Source organism: Numenius arquata, chromosome 13, assembly GCF_964106895.1.
Source record: "Numenius arquata chromosome 13, bNumArq3.hap1.1, whole genome shotgun sequence".
Taxonomy (NCBI): Eukaryota; Metazoa; Chordata; class Aves; order Charadriiformes; family Scolopacidae; genus Numenius; species Numenius arquata.
The window spans coordinates 9,499,576-9,516,749 of record NC_133588.1 but is presented as its reverse complement, the minus strand read 5'-3'; the positions used below and the strand labels follow the sequence as shown (position 1 = coordinate 9,516,749).

General features: G+C 40.6%; 1 protein-coding gene and 1 non-coding gene across 3 annotated transcripts in view; both read left to right on the top strand.

The window, feature by feature from the left end:
* The window catches only part of AP1G1 (adaptor related protein complex 1 subunit gamma 1), a 36,338-nt gene that overhangs the window by 6,744 nt on the left and 12,420 nt on the right, over nucleotides 1-17,174 (top strand). The window contains exons 3-15 of one of the 2 annotated variants that reach the window (XM_074157859.1): nucleotides 198-339; nucleotides 1,611-1,707; nucleotides 3,972-4,048; nucleotides 5,236-5,244; nucleotides 7,956-8,051; nucleotides 8,556-8,636; nucleotides 8,887-8,985; nucleotides 9,417-9,472; nucleotides 10,652-10,765; nucleotides 13,950-14,090; nucleotides 14,733-14,787; nucleotides 16,385-16,507; nucleotides 16,838-16,927. In XM_074157859.1, coding sequence (XP_074013960.1) covers nucleotides 198-339; nucleotides 1,611-1,707; nucleotides 3,972-4,048; nucleotides 5,236-5,244; nucleotides 7,956-8,051; nucleotides 8,556-8,636; nucleotides 8,887-8,985; nucleotides 9,417-9,472; nucleotides 10,652-10,765; nucleotides 13,950-14,090; nucleotides 14,733-14,787; nucleotides 16,385-16,507; nucleotides 16,838-16,927 — 1,180 coding nt within the window. The remainder of the gene's footprint in view (nucleotides 1-197; nucleotides 340-1,610; nucleotides 1,708-3,971; nucleotides 4,049-5,235; nucleotides 5,245-7,955; nucleotides 8,052-8,555; nucleotides 8,637-8,886; nucleotides 8,986-9,416; nucleotides 9,473-10,651; nucleotides 10,766-13,949; nucleotides 14,091-14,732; nucleotides 14,788-16,384; nucleotides 16,508-16,837; nucleotides 16,928-17,174) is intronic. The other variant, XM_074157860.1, reaches the window with a different exon arrangement.
* Nucleotides 12,136-12,222, top strand: LOC141471610 (small nucleolar RNA SNORD71). The gene has a single exon (XR_012463526.1). It is a non-coding gene; the product is annotated as a small nucleolar RNA SNORD71 (small nucleolar RNA).

Sequence of the window (17,174 nt, the reverse complement as noted above, 5' to 3'; positions counted from 1 at the left end):
CAAGTAGCAATAGTAGCAAGCCCTGTGGTACATACACTCAAAGCTGCTATTGCTCCTAATGCATGCTCCCAAATGCTGGGAATCTGGAGAGTTCTGGGCCATTAGATGACTGTAGATATAGATGCCTTTTCTTGTGTGTTCAGGTTCTCTGTGCACATGCTTATCAGCCTTTTTTTTTTTTTTGTTCTTCTTTACAGTGACCTTAATCACAGCACGCAATATGTGCAGGGGCTGGCACTCTGCACTCTTGGCTGCATGGGCTCCTCAGAAATGTGCAGAGACCTTGCAGGAGAGGTGGAAAAGCTCCTCAAAACTTCCAACTCCTATCTTAGGAAGAAGGTACTTCAGGGAACTTTTGAATACTTTTGTTATGGGTTAAAACTCAAGATTGGCTGGATACCTTGCTAATATCTGGAGTACTAGATGGCTTGGACCACAGTAGCTGAGTATTTCCCCAGTGTGCAAGACACAGGCCAAAATTCCCTGTCTATCTGTAGCAGGAATGTGTGTAAGCCTCTAAAAGACAAGCCTCCAACAGGTGAGGCAGTTGTTTCTATTTTGATACTCCCTACCTTGAAGTTATTGATGGTAATGTGAACACCTGCCCATTCATACATTAACCCCAAACTTCCAGTCACCAGTTTCATTTCTGTATCTTCGCAAATAAGTCTGGAGAAACTTTGACCATTAACAGTGGAGGCTGATATCTGAAGATTTCAACCTATTTGATCTCTTCTGTTGATGATGATGACAGTAGTATGTGAGATAGAAAGGTTAAGGGCTTGAAACAGACAAACAATTATAAATTCTCTTGTTTCCATAGCAAGCGTGCTGTAGCATCTGCGAAGTGCAGTCACCCTTCTTCTTTTAAATTTATTTCATTGTTAAGTCTTGGGGGAGGGTGGGACGCAGTAAGATTTAAGAAGAGATGCATTGTTACTTCTTTGTCTAGTGCTGGATCTAGAGAGAGATTGGAGAGAAAGCAATGCTGAGAGGTATTGCTCTATTCGGGGAAGAGGCCCTCAGTGCACTTGATTCTCAAGCAGCTGCAAAGATTAGTGTCTCCTCTTGCTTCTGTACCCTAAAGTAGGCGATTTTTTTGCAGTATACTTTTGTTTGTCATAGGACCCATCACCTGCAGGAGGAAGTTCTTTTGTGGGGAAGGAGGTGATATTCAGGGGAAAGAAAATGGGCCGTAAATTTGATGTAAAATTTCATTAGTTGCTTCCAGTGCATTATCCCCTCCCTAGCAACAGGAAGACAGACTGAAGTAGCCATATTAAAAGCAGAGCTGCTTTGCAGTTAATATCACTTCTGAAGTGAATAATGTAAAAATGAACCATTGCTAGTGGGAGTATTCTAGTGGGAGTATTACTTTGTCGCTCAGTGCCTGCCTCCCCCTGCTCCCGACTCGTGGTGGTTTTATTGAACAGCATCTCTGTGATGCTGTTTAGTATCACTTGTAGTAGAGAGATGGAAAAATGTACCATAAACTTTTCGGGCCTTTGTATATCATGAAATTTGTGATAATTCCCACTGTGCTAGATGTTCTCAAAACATGTATCGTTGTCATTACAGTATGTACTAACAGAGCTATTTTTCCTATACAGGCAGCATTATGTGCTGTTCATGTCATTAGAAAGGTGCCTGAACTCATGGAGATGTTCCTGCCAGCCACCAAAAACTTGCTGAATGAGAAGAACCATGGTAATATCTTGGACTCTACTTAGCAAGGCTATGCTATTCGTTATGGGATGGTGCACTTGCTACCTAAGCATTTTGTTTGGAAGGAACTATTGAAGTGTATTTGTATGATTTGTTTCTTCCCATTTCTATGCAGTGAAATCAAATGTCATTCAGAAGGAAGGGGTGTGTATGACTCAGCAGGACTTTTACATGACATAGATGACAGAAGGAACTCTTTCACTGTTTTTTGATACACTTCAGAGTGGGTGGAATGGGAAGGTTTGTGATTTTTACCCAATAACATTGCCTTAAGAGACTCCAAAGTGCACTTTATAGGGTTGGTTTTTTTTTTGGTCTTTTGTCAGCATAGGCTTCCCTGACATCATTTTGGGAGGCATTCTGAGGACTGAGATACCTACATCACTGTCAGGAAAGAGTCTTTCTTCAGAGTTGTTTTTCATCAGAACTACATCATAAAACAGATTTTCACTTTAAGGATCCTTTGCAAGATTATTCTGTTTTAATACATTTTCTTGCACAAGTGCTTCTAGAAGATTATTTGAAGAGAAATACTAATATTAACAATATGACTAATTTGTAATAAGCTTAGTACTCACTTTCCAAAGTCTTAGTCCTGTGCCACATCTGCAATGAGCATATGCCTTAAAAAAGTAAGTGAATCTGCTAGGAGTTCTACAGTAGATGTTTACAGTGCTGAAAACTCATTACAGGGAGAAGTTCTGTCTCAAGACAGTAGTTGTAAGTGCAACAGTACTAATAGGCCACAGTACCTTCCTGAGAAGCTATTTTTTCCTTTTTTCTCTTTTTTTTTTTTTTTTTTTTCCTGCATGTGTTGTAAACCCTTGAGGGCACAGGACAGTTTGCATGTGGAGTGTGGTTTGTGTGTGTGCAGCTAGTTTATCTTGATTCAAAATGCGATGATCAGAACATTTAGACCAAGCACTGCTTCAAATAGGCAATGGTCTGTAAGACTCTTTGTCAGTAAGTGATGCCTACATGATCCATCTTGGTAGCATGAGAACCTCTATCTTTGTCTTATGCAACCCTGAAATGCTGAGAGCCATTCTGTTCTCTGTGTTCCCTCTTTAAAGATGGGAATGCTCCTCTTCAAGCCTTGGCCCAGCGGAGAATTGAGTATAGGTTCACCTGAATTTAAGAACCGGATTATCCTTTCTGCTTTCCTCCTATTTAAAAATCAATATCTCGTTTCCAGCAGTCTTAGCTGTGGGCTTTGTGTTGAGCTTTCTCTGAAGCAGCCTCTTGGGAGATCTCAGTGATAAGTAAGCAGTGTTGCTGTTGACAGCTGTGACACAAGCTTTATAGATAGATATTTATGTACTTCAAAACAGATTTTGGATAGAACCTGCGATAGGTCAGAAAGCTGCATAGCTTGTGGAATATAAATGTTGTCTTCTCTGTAGAAAATGTTGCTTATTAAGCAGGCTTCTAGTCTCTTTCTGAGTTGGGAGCTCTCCATTAACAGCTACAGAAAATGAGTAACTGAAAGCATCTGAGAAGGATTGCTGTTACAGCTGAATGCAGATGTCAGATAATGCTTGTTGATGAAGTTTCATGCTTTACAAGGTTATATCTCACTAACAAGTTATTTAGCACTGACATCTGGTTAAATGGTTTGTAAACTCCACGCCTTTCCTAACTATTTTCAGGGACACTTTGACTGGGTTTCATTAAGGCAGGGCACACAGCAGCTGGCTCTGAATGCGCAGACACTGGCCTGACCAAGCGGTCTGTTGTATCTCTTTCTAGACTGAGCTCTGAGACCTTCGGAGGAATGCCCAATTCAGGTTACATAAGGTTGGCTAGGGTACCCAAATCAGAAGAGAAAATCAGGAAGCACGAGGAACACAACACTTACAATGCTATTAACACATACTGTCCTTCTAGAGTATTACACTTTTGTAGAATCATAGGACGGCTTGAGTTGGAAGGGACCTTAAAGATCATGTAGTCCAAATATGTCTGTTGCCATCTGACTGTGTATTTAGTGTGCAAGTTTTTGCAAAGTCCAGTTTCTCTCCGCCTTTGGCCTTTAGTTGCAGCTTTAAGACGTGAGCACATTGCTCTTTGCTTTTCCTTGGGCAAAGCTGCAAGTGCAAATATATTTTGGGGTAGATATGTTGGATTCAAGAATAGGTTTTTTTTTTTAATGATTTCCTGTTATTTCCTTATGATCTTTTTCACATGTCTGGAGCCAATGAAATTGTTAAATGTAGATACTTTTTTTCTTCCCCCCTCACCTTTAGGTGTTCTTCACACATCAGTTGTCCTCCTCACAGAGATGTGTGAGAGAAGCCCAGACATGCTTGCACACTTTAGAAAGGTAAGTGTGAACTGATAACGTTGCAGAGTTAATATTCATGGGTTGGGTTTTTTTTTTTACCAATGCATCCTCTTAGTCTCCCTAGTGAAAGCAGTGTGCATGTCTTTTATTAAAATCCTTAAAACTATTTTGGTGAAGAATTTAATGATACTGTGTGCTTGTTATCAATTTTTTTAATAATTAAATGTGGGAATTTTGTGTGTATCTAGCTCAAATGCCCTTCAATAAGTGGGTAAGATGCAAAACATCAGTTTTAAGACTGTGTAGTATGAAACTCATCTTAAAGTTGTATTTAAAGTGTCCTCTTTGATGTTCCCTTAGGTTTTTTTCCACTGTTTGTAGCTAATTTTATACTGACATTGGCATCATAAATGTATTAAACATAAAGAAGCAAAGATGAAAAACTGAGGCTTATACCAACACCTGAACACCTTAACCACAGCCACACAATTTTATAAAGTCAGGTCAAAAATACCAATGGAAGTTCTAGTTCTGTAGATACCTCATCTCTGGTGCATGCTATATTACACCATTTTCCATTTTAGCTTAAGGGTTTGAGATTCAAAGTCACTCTTCCTGCTCTAGTTAGGAGTGTTTGCTTCTCCCCCCGCCCTCCCCTAGCATAGACTTATGCTTTTTGCTGTAACTTGCTGTGTACAATATTATTGCCATATGAACGACTACCAGTAGGAGGGCATCTGAAAATTTTATTGATTATGTCATTCTGAGTTCTTGGTCAAAGAAGGAGAAATTGAACAAAGCTGGTAGAGCAGAACTGGCCGTTTGCTCCTCTGAAAGTCTTAAAGGTGCTTATTTATTTGCATGCCCAGTTTACTGTTCTTCCTTGGCTTGTCTATATCATTAGGGATTTCAAACAGTACATGCTTTGATGCATCTTAGCATTTTGGCATGCATCTTCCCTGCCCTGTATATGTGAAAGCAGGAATGGAAGTGGGACTGGGGTCATCTTGAAGGTAGCCATCCCTGCTACTAATTGCTCAGTTAAGATGATAGTCATGGGAAAAGAAAGCAGAGCTGAGTCCACAAAATTTAGGTACTGGGTACGTTCTTTTCTAGCTATTTCTTGTAGTTCTTTATGCTGTGAATGGTATAACATTGACGTGTCCCTAATGCCTGCTTCGTCTGTTTTGTCCCTTTTGTCTGTTTGGAATCCTGCTGTGTGTTAGAATGAAAAGGTAAGAATTAATTCTTCTAGATGGTGCATGCTTGCATTGAATCTGTAGATGTTTGTCTCTTGTGAGGCAGTGCCTCTTAATGCCACATTTGTGATTGATGCCACATGCTTAGATCAATTATACTTTCTTAACGCTTTTTGTGTGCTGGTCTTGTCTTGTCACTAAACCCTTATACCCATGGCAGCCCTGAAACTCAGTTGTGGCCTTCTCCAAACACGAGCCTGCTTTCCTCAAACTCCCTCATTTGAGGAATACTTTAGGGATATTTTTTTTTTTTGTGCCCTATCAAACTGAAGACCTGGGCTTTCTTCTTATCACAAACTGAGCTTGTGTTTTGCCTGAATCATTTGGGTGACTCCCGTAAGGGAGCAGAAGAGACAGTTACTTAGCCACCACTAAGTCAGCTTGCTGTGCTGCAAAGACTTACTGAGTACAGCTGCATTGCTGACATTTTTCATGGATGTAATTTGACTACAGAAGGTTGGGGGGGTGGCCCTCAACCGATCTCCATGGCTGTAATGTTTCCCGTTGTTTGTCTTGTCCCCAGTCCTGATAATTCTTGCATGTTAGAAGGCGAGGAAAATTTTAATCAGGGTTCTAGGAATGCTCCAGCAGGTCACTCCCCTTGTCTGTTACTCTTTTGAGGGAAGATGTTGCAGCATCCTTTGGTTTCCTCTTTAAGGCAGATAATAGGAAATTCATGGTTCCTTCTTTTTGTGTGTTTTATGAAATGCACGTTTTCAGAAGAGTGTGTCATTCCTGAAGAGTAAAGGTAGGAATAAAGAGAGATGATGAGGAAATTCAGCTGGTTTTCTTCTTGCATTGTACAACATATATACAGGACTTTACTCCAGAAAACTTTTGCCTGTTTAGTATGTCCGAAGGCAGCAGTTGTGCTCTATAAGTTACATTGTGGTTTTGGCACCTCCTGTTACTCTCTGTACTGAATCTGAAGCACCATCTTGATTTGATGTTGTCGGAAGTGGCAATTTTACTATAAGCAATCTCTGATTGAGTAAAAAACTTAGTGTGAATGCAATCCTTGACTTGTAGTAGACGTACATGAATGCAGGTGCAGCCCTTCTCAAGGATGGGAAAATTTGTAAAATCTTAAGGGTGAATCATTGGGAAGGGTTTTGTAGAGAACTTTTTGATAAACTATAATTGTCATGCATGGAGTTGAGAGAAAAGATGATGCTGCCCTGGTGCTAGCCATGCGTCAGGAATGAAAAATCCACTTAGTGCAGGCACCGTAACACCTCTGTCTAGTTTGTCACCTCATCTCCAGCCAGTGTCAGGATTATTTTAATAATCCCAGGACTGAGAGGGATAGAAGAAACTCTCTGTGGAAGGAATAAAGCTTGTAGAGATCTACATCTCATGTCATCCACCAGGAGTGATTTTTCTCGTACAATTAAATGACAATTAGTACTGTTTGTCTTTCAACCTTAAGATTTTTCATAAGATGTGTTGGAAATGAGCTTCCGTTTCATCCCTGAGACTATTTTGTTACTTGTAGCTGCTATGAAAGTTTTTGGACTTAAATAGTAAGTTTGTCATAGCTTTAATGATTAGCTTATTTGCCATGTTGTGTCTTAAATTGGTTACTTGCTTGGCATGTGTGAGATGCCACAGAGAAATTCTATTATGGTTCCTCGGAGTTGCCCTGACAGATGAAGTGCATTGTTAGAGATGCCCAAGATGTGGAGGGAGTTGAACCAAATGTTTGCAAATAGGTAGCATTTCTTCAGACCCATGTACAAGTCTTGAAAGTTAACTTATTCCTATGGGTAGATGTCTACTGGGAGACCAGTGCCATCAACATCTGAGGAATCGGAACTGCTTCTGAAAGTTGGTTTTTTTTTTTTTTAGGCCATCAGTTGGAAAGAAACTTTAAAATATGAACAGTATAAGTTGATACAATTTTGTGCTCCCAAATCTGGCATGGTAGCAGTGCTTCCATCAGTTTCTCTGCTATTATGCAGGATCCTTCTAACAGTAGTGAAGCAAAGAATTTGGTCAGTTTAGTGTTGCTGCTCTTGCCAAGAAGTTTAGGGTGAAGAGGAGGAAAAGAGACCCTGGAACTATATGTAGGGAAGTAGTCGTCTACCAGTAGAGCCCTGGGGGAAGTCTGAAGGGAAATCCATTCTCTACCCTATTTGGAAACTCTTGGAGAAGCAGCAGATCACAAAGCCTTTCTTTCTGGAAGTTAAGTTGGATGCAGTGTCAAACTTGAAGGAATTCATAATAATTTACTCTAATCATAGCAGTAGAGTACTTGAAAAGATCAAAACTCTTGGCTACGCCTGATGCTTCCATGGAGACATATGCTAAAAATGAATCAGGAGCTAATGTAAAGCCCCCAAGCCAAGTCCTGGAATTATACCATTTTAATAGTGCCAGCACATCCTCTTTTTACAAAGAGAGGAATTTAAGTTGGTTTTAAGTCTCGGGTCTCAACTGCCAAGCTCTTGTTGATTTAGTACTTTAAAGATACAATGTGATACTCAGGTCCCAGCGTAACTGTTTCTAGTTGTGCCCTGGCGAAGCTGTAGGTGTTCATACATCAGCTCTAGGTGTGCAGATTGAACTTTGTAAAAGAATCTGTAGGCTGACTTGCTTTCAAATACAAGCTTTGTTCTTGAATCTGTACTTCAAAGCTGGTGGGGGAAAGGAACAGCAACCTAATAAGACAACTGTCTTCTTCACAGCTTGTTCCCCAATTAGTTCGTATTCTGAAGAACCTTATCATGTCTGGATATTCACCAGAGCATGATGTGTCTGGGATCAGTGACCCCTTTTTGCAGGTAAGAACTGATGCAAACAATCATTGATAGCTTTAATTCTAGTACTGTGTTTTGAGACTAGAGTGTAATGAGGTGGTTACCTCAGGGCAGCTGTGTTGATTGTAAGATTTTCTGTCTGTTAGAGCTGATTGTGCAAATGCTCTTGATCTACCATCGTGAAAGACACCTGCCTTAGTTTAAACAGCAGTTATAGTGCTTTATCATATTATGTGAAGTTGTGACAAAAGGAAGAGGCAGTAACAAGTGTTGGTCTTACAAGGCTGTGCCTAGTGGGTAGTGGGGGTACTCTTATCAGTTCTGGCTAGTGGGAAGAAAATGGGCACAGCATAAGCCTATTCTTGTTTGTAAAGGTCTTTTTAAGGATAAGCGTTTTGCTTAGGAGTGGAAATCGGCAGCTTGTTTTGCTTTTTTGCCACTCCTCAGGAAGTGTACTGGGCATTTCATGGTCCCCTTGTAAAACACTGCCATCCAATGAAATTTTCTTTGCTTTATTTTGTCAAATAGGTACGAATCCTGCGGTTACTAAGAATTTTAGGGCGAAATGATGATGATTCTAGTGAAGCAATGAATGATATACTTGCACAGGTGAGGCCTACAAAGTTGATGAGCAGCTTAAACTTTCTCTTTTTGTTTCTTAATAATTTGGATTCAGCAGCATGGGTGGGGATACAGCTGCTTGCTATGCTGGGTTGAGTTTTGCTGTAAGACACATGTTCATAGGTGTGATGCTTGTTTGCTAAGCTTTGGGTAGTTTCACTGCCTGTTCTGCAGAAGAGAACAAAGGGGAATCTGATTTGGATGTGTTGGAGTCACTAATTTTGTTTCTTTTCTCCAGGTTGCCACTAATACAGAAACAAGTAAAAATGTGGGAAATGCCATTCTCTATGAAACTGTGCTGACTATTATGGACATAAAATCTGAGAGTGGACTGAGAGTAAGTTGCCTTTGCTGTGACCTTTTTTTTTATTCTGGGCCTATATTAGAGTAATTTGTGTAGAGGACATGAAGCAAAGTTGTTTCACCCAAGCATAGTTCTGCAGCTGCCTCTAGATTAGATTGTAGCCTCTCAGAAAGTGGTGTTTGTGTTTTTTATAAAAATAACAAAAATAAAAAAGCAAAACTTCCTGCAGACTGTGTTCCCTTGAGTGTAGGAGAGAGTTTGTGCTGTGTTTGTCTTAGCTCTTCCTAGCTTTTTAGCTTTTTTTTCTTAGCTTTTTTTAGTCAGCTTCTAGAGTTCTTTATGTTGTGGTTTTGGCCAAGAACTGCAATGGTAATTTTGACACGTTGCCTTTAAAATCATCTTGAAACAATGAAGATGACCAGGAGCCTTTTTTGATCACTGACTTTCCCTAACTCTTTCTGCAGGTGTTAGCCATTAACATCCTAGGCCGTTTCTTATTAAACAACGACAAAAATATTAGGTAAGTTGTATGAAGTGTGTTTTGGCAACACCCAGTTTAAAATGCGTGAGAAGCAATAACACAAAGATCATGCTGAAGTACAACTTTCCAGGAGACCACATTGGGAAGTTGTGTTGTTGGTGTTAGTGTGACTGTCTGGCTTTCTTCCTTCTTGGTGCATTCTTTACTCTGTGAAAATCTTAACTGTGGCCCTGCCCTTCTTAGTTGATGAGTCTGGGTGTATGATCTAATTCTTAACATGTGATTTCTTAATCTAGTCAAGTGGGGTTTTTTTTCTGGTAAGCTGTGCATCTCCTGTCTTGTCCCAGCTGCTCTGTGGTGATACTGAAATCAGAGTTGGCATTGGAGATCTGACAAATCAGGCAAAGACTGTGGTTTTTCTGACTGTGTGCTGTTGTCAACAAGGAAGTTTGGTTTTGGTCACTGTGGTCACTATGAATCTGGAAATGGAATTGTCACAACTGTTAGAACAAAGTCCCATCTCTAGGCATTTTGATTGAGAAGAGAAGGCTGAGGGGAGACCTTATCTATGTTTACAATTACCTAAAGGGTGGGTTGAAGGATGATGGAACCGGACTCTTCTCAGTGGTTTCCAGTGATAGGATAAGGGGCAACGGGCACAAGGTGGAACACAGGAAGTTCCATTTAAATATGAGGCAAAACTTCTTTACGGTGAGGGTGACAGAGCCCTGGAACAGGCTGCCCAGGGAGGTTGTGGAGTCCCCTTCTCTGGAGATTTTCAAGACCCGCCTTGATGCAGTCCTGAGTAATGTGCTATAGGAAATCCTGCTTTAGCAGGGGAGTTGGACTAGGTGATCTCTAGAGGTCCCTTCCAACTCTGAAAATTCCGTGATTCTGGAATTGCAACTCAAGCTACTCTGAGTGAGGTCTAATCTTTAATTGCCTTGTCTTTTCAAAATGTTTGTGAAGACTGGACATCTGACATGAGCCCAGGTATTGGGATGGGTGCTTGTCTGGGCAGCAGGATGTGGTTAGGCACATTACAGTCCAGTATGGTAACTCGCCTTTGAGTCCCCTGGAAGATTCCTGTTTGTTACTGAATACAAGAGAACCTTGTTCTGTTGCAAAGTAAGACTAAGTTTTGGGGGATATGTGTGTCTATGCATAGAAACTAAATGCCTACTGTCAACTATTTACTACTGTATGTCCTTATCCCAGATATGTAGCTTTGACATCATTGTTGAAAACTGTGCAGACAGACCATAATGCAGTACAGCGGCATAGAAGCACAATTGTGGACTGCTTGAAGGATCTGGATGTCTCCATTAAAAGGTAATTGAAATATCATCAAAATAGACTCTTAAGGTTGACAGCATATGGAAAGTGAGCAGGGTGTAGGGAAAACTGACAATCTTAGGGAACTGAGACTTAGTGCATAGTATGGTATGGTTCATACTTCAAAGAAGGTAACGAAGACGTGCAGCCACATTCTTTGGGAAGCTGCTTTTACATTTTATGCATCTTGGATTGGAAAAAAAAGTTTTTCTGTTTGCCTGAATTTTTCCAAAACGGAGTCTCAATGGAGATCAGATTGTGTGTTCACAACAAGATGGAAAACCTCCATAACGTGTGATCCTGATCAAAGCTGCTCGGACATGCTCTGTATTGGTTTTCTTTCCCAGACAAACAGGCAGTGCTATGTTGTCTTGAAGCAGTGTTAAGCCATTCAAATAATGTATTCTAGATTAAATTTGATTAGGCAATGGCAGAATTCAGACTTACTTGATTGTTCAAATAATTTATTTACAAACCGTGTCCTATCATGAATTCTTGGTGTTCATTTGTCATTTAAATAGCGGTGTGTGGCTACTTCTCTAGGGCAATGGGAGAGCTTGCAGCCTCACTTCTTGCTACAGGAAGACTTTCTTCTGATACTCAGTTTAAACTTCTTCCTCCATTTCTTCTCACTACTTCAGTAATGACTGAATAACTTCCTCCTGTTTCTGTCAGACGCTAATGCTCTTGAATTGTTTGATCTCACTTTTGCCCAACCTATATGGAATACTGCTCTTAGTCTTCTAACTTGCATCTTTCAGCCTGTTGATTGCTTGCTCTTTCTTTCAGAACTCTCTTCCTCATTGTTACTCTTTCTGTAACGGGTGGTCTGAGCTCAGTGCAGCACATGACATGTCAATGATGGGGACAATTGCATCCCTGCTGGCATCTTGTGGAATCTGTCTGCTGCAAGCCAAAATTTCATTGAGCTCTCATCACGAACATACTTTTAAAAATTGCTCAACCTCTTTTTTTCCATTTTGTCAAACTGATGAACCATACTTACTTGTTCTGATAGGCGTTCTTCAAATTCATACCCATATTTGAATCAGTTCTATGTTTTTAACAGCACTGCTCAGTCTAGTACGTACAGAATAAGAAAGAAATTTGATCTGTCTCGCTTCTGAAACTTAGTTTTAACTGTTATGTCGTGGGTATCATGTAATCTATTTTGACAGTTGCAATCTATCCCAGAACACAAATTTGTATCTCATATGCCGAGCAAGTCAGGCTGCTGTTGCTGTTCGGTGCCAGAGCCAGCGTTGAGGCTTGGTTGCGGAATAGCAAGGCCTCAGCTTGGTTTTGGATAGAAGGCAACAAAAGCAACAAAACATTGGTGTGCTACAAGTGACAGAGCTTCATGTCTGAGTGCTGTTGGAGGATGAAGCCTTTGAGTGATCCATCAGCAGAGCATGATACTGCCGTGCTGACACTCATGCTGCTGACAATGCACTGTCTTCATTGAAGCAATATATTGACTGGCTGTCGGAGTCCCCAGGTAGCAAGTTTCAAGGGCTGGGATGTGAGGGAGAGGCACGATACCTGGGTTTGGTTATCTGAAGCGTGGCCTGTTGTCGTCATCTTTTAACCATTGCAGTGCATCTCTGGTCCATGTAGTATAATCCAGAGTGGCTTTGCCATTTATTTCAAGTCTTTTTGTCTATCTGCTTAATATGATCAAGCTACATGATTAGGAGCTTCGTGACAGAGATGAGCCATGTAATATGGTTGAAGGTAAGCAGTATATGTTGCGATAAAGGCCTGGTATTAAGATTGCAGAGTACCTCTGTGCACTTCAGTATTGATACATCTGCTATAATGGGACTGAAAAGTTAAACAAAACCATGGAGAACTTGTAACCCAGTAGGGTTAGGTGTAAGGAGGTGGGAACTAATTGGAGGGATGAAAACAATTCTAATAATGTTACGGTTCTTCAGCCACAGATCTAGACAACAAAACGTAACAACTTAGTTATATATTTCTACTATAGTTGTGATCACTTCTGTGTTTTCTAGGTCCTGGGTATTAGTTGGGTAAAAAGGAAAATAACACATTTACAGTTCACAATTCTGGTGGAATCCTTCTTACTACAACAACAACTAGGGAGATGTTGAGAAGCAGTGCTGTCTAGATGTTTTCAGATTCTTGAGAACAAATAGCTTGTGCCCAATACTATTGGATTTGGTCTAAATTGTTGATGTTTCATGAACATTGGGAAAATACTAAGCAATGAGGAAAAAATAACTGTCCATGTAGTGGTATGTTGGGAAGTTTGACACTGGAACAAGACAGAATCGGTGGGATTGCTCACGGTTTTGCTGCCAGTAAATATAGGAAAGGCTGAGAGCATGTCGTGCATCTCAACATTATGATTTTAATGAAAATTGCTGGAGTTAAACACACGTTAAAGTCTGATCTATTTGAAGAAAGTATACATTACAAAATAGACTTTAGGCCATTTTGGCCTAATTTTGGACATAACCTGCTGCACAACAAGCAGTAGAAAATCACGGTACACATGAAGTAGTTCAGCAACTATCCAGATGATTTCAAAAGATAACTGAAATGGAGGAGGAAGATTTTGATGTGCTGTGAGGATCTCTTGTCTTCTAGTAGGCTATTTCAGTGACAGACAGAGAATAAAGTTCCTTATAGTATGAAGAGGACACAACTTGGAGGCTTGGGTTCTGAATTACACCAAAAACTTAATTTTAAAGAGTAGTCAGGGTTGTTTAATGAGACTGTTTTAATGCATTTTAACATAACTAACTGCCAATGTTGTACAGAAATCAAGTTCACATTTTAACATAGTAGTCTGCATGCAAAAAAATGTTGAAAGAATGGGAGAGTTGTGCTAAAGTCAACTACAGGAGCTTCAAGTGGAAGGGCTAAGGACTGGCCTCTGACTTCTCGATGTGTGCAGCAAGGAGTAGCAAAGAGCCAGTGCTCTGTCTAGTTGCAGTGTCAGCTTGGGCAGGGGGTTGAGTGGGTGTTTATTGTCTGCCCGTGAACAGGAAAATACTGGTACGTTTAATGTGAAAGGCTGTTCTCACGGGGTTAATCAATATCGCTCTTTTAATTAAAAGGTACGTCCATTTGAGTAACCGGACTTGAGTGTGTTGGTTTTTTTTTTACTTCACTAGCTGAAGATACTTTATTGGTTTTCTGTCTTTTGCCCTAGGCGTGCGATGGAACTGAGTTTTGCTCTTGTTAATGGAAACAATGTCCGTGGAATGATGAAGGAGTTGCTGTATTTCCTAGATTCCTGTGAACCAGAGTTCAAGGCAGACTGTGCATCTGGAATATTTCTTGCAGCTGAAAAGTATGGGGTCAATTTACTTGCTATCAATTTTTTGTACATCCAAAAATACATTTTGTGTATTGCACACCCCCCAAGAGATAATATGTTGATCATCTCTTCTCCATTTGCTCATCTCTGTGTGGTTTGTCAGTTTTAACCCACTCTGAGGAAGAGGACACGCTATGTGTGTCCCATATGGATAGTCCTCGTATCACTAAACCTGTCTTAGCATATTGATTTCTGCTGCACTTTGGAACAGGTATTGTGCTGACATCCTGGCCCTGCTCCCCCTCCACACACACAGATTCTCTCTGGTTAGTTGTACAAGTGAGACGGTCTCATTACTGTTGAGCCATTGTAACCAGCAGCTTGACTTTGAAGTATTGAATATGCACGGTATGGCTGTGCTATATTATACAGACTTGTATATTCGGTCAGTTTTCCAATGTTGGCATTAATACAAAGAGTCAAAAAATGTGAAATGTCTGGTGTTTTGTTTTGGGTTGGTTTTTTTTTTTTTTGGAGTGGTGATGGTGGTGGTGTGTATTTTGTTGGTGTCTCCCCCTCAGGAAATAACTGAATGGGGAGGTTCTGATGATGGGTTTCTTGCTGGTGTTGAAGGCTAGCAGTTACTCCTCTAACTGTTTTTTTTAATTCTGTCAGGTATGCTCCTTCCAAGCGCTGGCACATAGACACAATTATGAGAGTCTTAACAACGGTAAGTGAAATTGCCTCGCTTGTCTGTGACTACATAAAGACTCTTTAATTCTGTAGTAAGTTCCTCGTCATCAAGTTGGAGATAGCAGTTGTTATCTGCCAGCCTTTATAGCTACAATACACAGAGGAAGCGTATTTACATTGTAGTGGCTCAACGCAGCCAGTCAGAAATATGTAAACTCAGTAAATATGACTGAGTGTTTTTTTAGAAGAAATGTCTGATTTCAGAAACACACAAGAATGCAGTGTGTAGCAGAGTTTTTTTTTTTTCTACTGCAGTAATCACATGATATTCTAAATTAGGACAGCTCTTGTGCTGTCTGGGATTCCAATATACAGTGCTTTCCGGGAGAGTGAGCACAGCCTTAAGTGACGTGCAGAGAGAAAGGGATTAAAGAAATTTCTTGAAATTATTCCAAGTTGAGTTTATCAAAGCTTTTTTAAAATGAAACTGTATCAACAGCTTTCTAGTTCCTTTTCTTTAGGTTTAATTATTACCCTTCACCTACATTAATTTCTTTATAAACATCACATTTGAGGTGGAACTGGAGTAGTGTTTTGGCAAACGAAAGGGAAGAGATCTTGATAACTTGGATAGGCACTGTGCTCCCTGAGGCAAAGGAGTAGGAAGAGATTTGTTTTATCAGTATAAGTGTTCAAATTTGAGAAGTTCATCAAGAAGTGAGTCTGGCTTGTGTGCTGTTTTGCCACCCTGAAACAAAGAAAAGTAGACTCCTTTGAACTGAGAGTTGATTTCCATTAGAAGGTTGATTGTGAGAATTGCTCTCAGATTACTTCCCTCAAAAAGTGACTTCCTTCTCTTGGCTGCCAGAGAAACCATTTATAAAGCTGTACTCATGAGACTGCCTACTGCAGACTCTTACAGATAAACATCCTTTTCAGTTTAGCAGATTTATGAGAACTAACACAGAAAGTCGGCATCAGCCACGTTTGGCTAGATGGGTTCTCACTTAGTTGACCTAATCAGGCTCACTTAATTTCCTTCTTTTTGTATGCCCTGCTCTCAGTGCCAGAGGAGTGCCTAAACAGAACAGGTTTTGAACAGTATACATCTTCCCTTCAGGGCCAAAGCTGTGTCATTGATAGTGTATTGCTCCACAAACTTTCCTGGCCTTAAAGTGGGCTTTGCCTTCTGAGCTCCATGTTCCTGTCCTCTAACCAAAGAGTGATACACAGGCAAGTTCCTGGGTCCTGTGCTTGTTTGGCATAGTTTGGCTTTGAGCAAGCAATTGAATAAGCTGCATTCTGCCCCCAGGGTGTCTTTTGACTTAAAACCTTCCATTTAACAGAGAAGTTTTCTCTGTTGCTTTTTGTTCCTTCTATAGCACAAGCTAAGAAGCCTCTATCCTTGTAACTATTTCAGGATATCTGTAGTGTGGATTTCCCTGGGTATAGTTGAGTTCATTGGGAAAATGTACTGTCCTGTATTTCTACCCGTCTGAGCCTGCTCAAAATCAACCATAAAGTGCCAGGTGGCTTTGTGAAGGATGTCAGTAAATGTTGGGTGTTACTGAGAAGTCAGATAGTGAAACCTAGCAACTTTTATTTGTCTCTTGAATACATGATTGTTCTTGCAGGCAGGGAGTTATGTTCGTGATGATGCTGTTCCCAATCTGATCCAGCTAATAACTAATAGCGTGGAGATGCATGCCTACACTGTGCAGAGACTCTACAAAGCCATCCTTGGTGATTACTCCCAGGTAATACCAAATGTGACCAGCTTTAGTTTCCTTGTTGTACTGTAATAACCATGTTTACTAAGCATCTCAAGGTAAGTCAACATCACAGTGCCTTAACTCCAAGGGGCAAATTGCAGGGGGTGTGTGTCTTCTATAAGGTCATGTTCTTTTTATTTTCTCTAATTCTTTTAGGGAATTCTTGATTGAATCAAGAATTCCTATTTCTTCTGCTGTGGAGAACTTCCTTGGTTGGAAGGAGGGCTAAGCATGCTCTGGGAAATGGTGATGGTTTAATTTGTCATATAGGTGTCCATTTATCTCTGAGGTGTCTGATTTTTCTTCTTCTAACAGCAACCCCTGGTGCAAGTGGCCTCTTGGTGCATAGGAGAGTATGGAGATCTTCTAGTGTCTGGTCAGTGTGAAGAGGAGGAACCAATACAGGTATAGCTTGGGAAGGAACAACTGTGTACCTGTCTGAGGCTGGAGCTGCTTGATGCTGGCTATGTGAGGGGAATGCTTGCAGCAGATACTTGGTGTCCATGGTGCCAATGGACCCTGGACAGGAATCTTCTTCCCATGCTACAGGCGTGGGCTGTGTAAACACTTGCTGTGAGGAGTGCAGTTACAATTCACAGAGCGGTGTGGTTTCAGTGCTAACCTGGCTTGCAGGGGTATCTGCTAGAGTCTT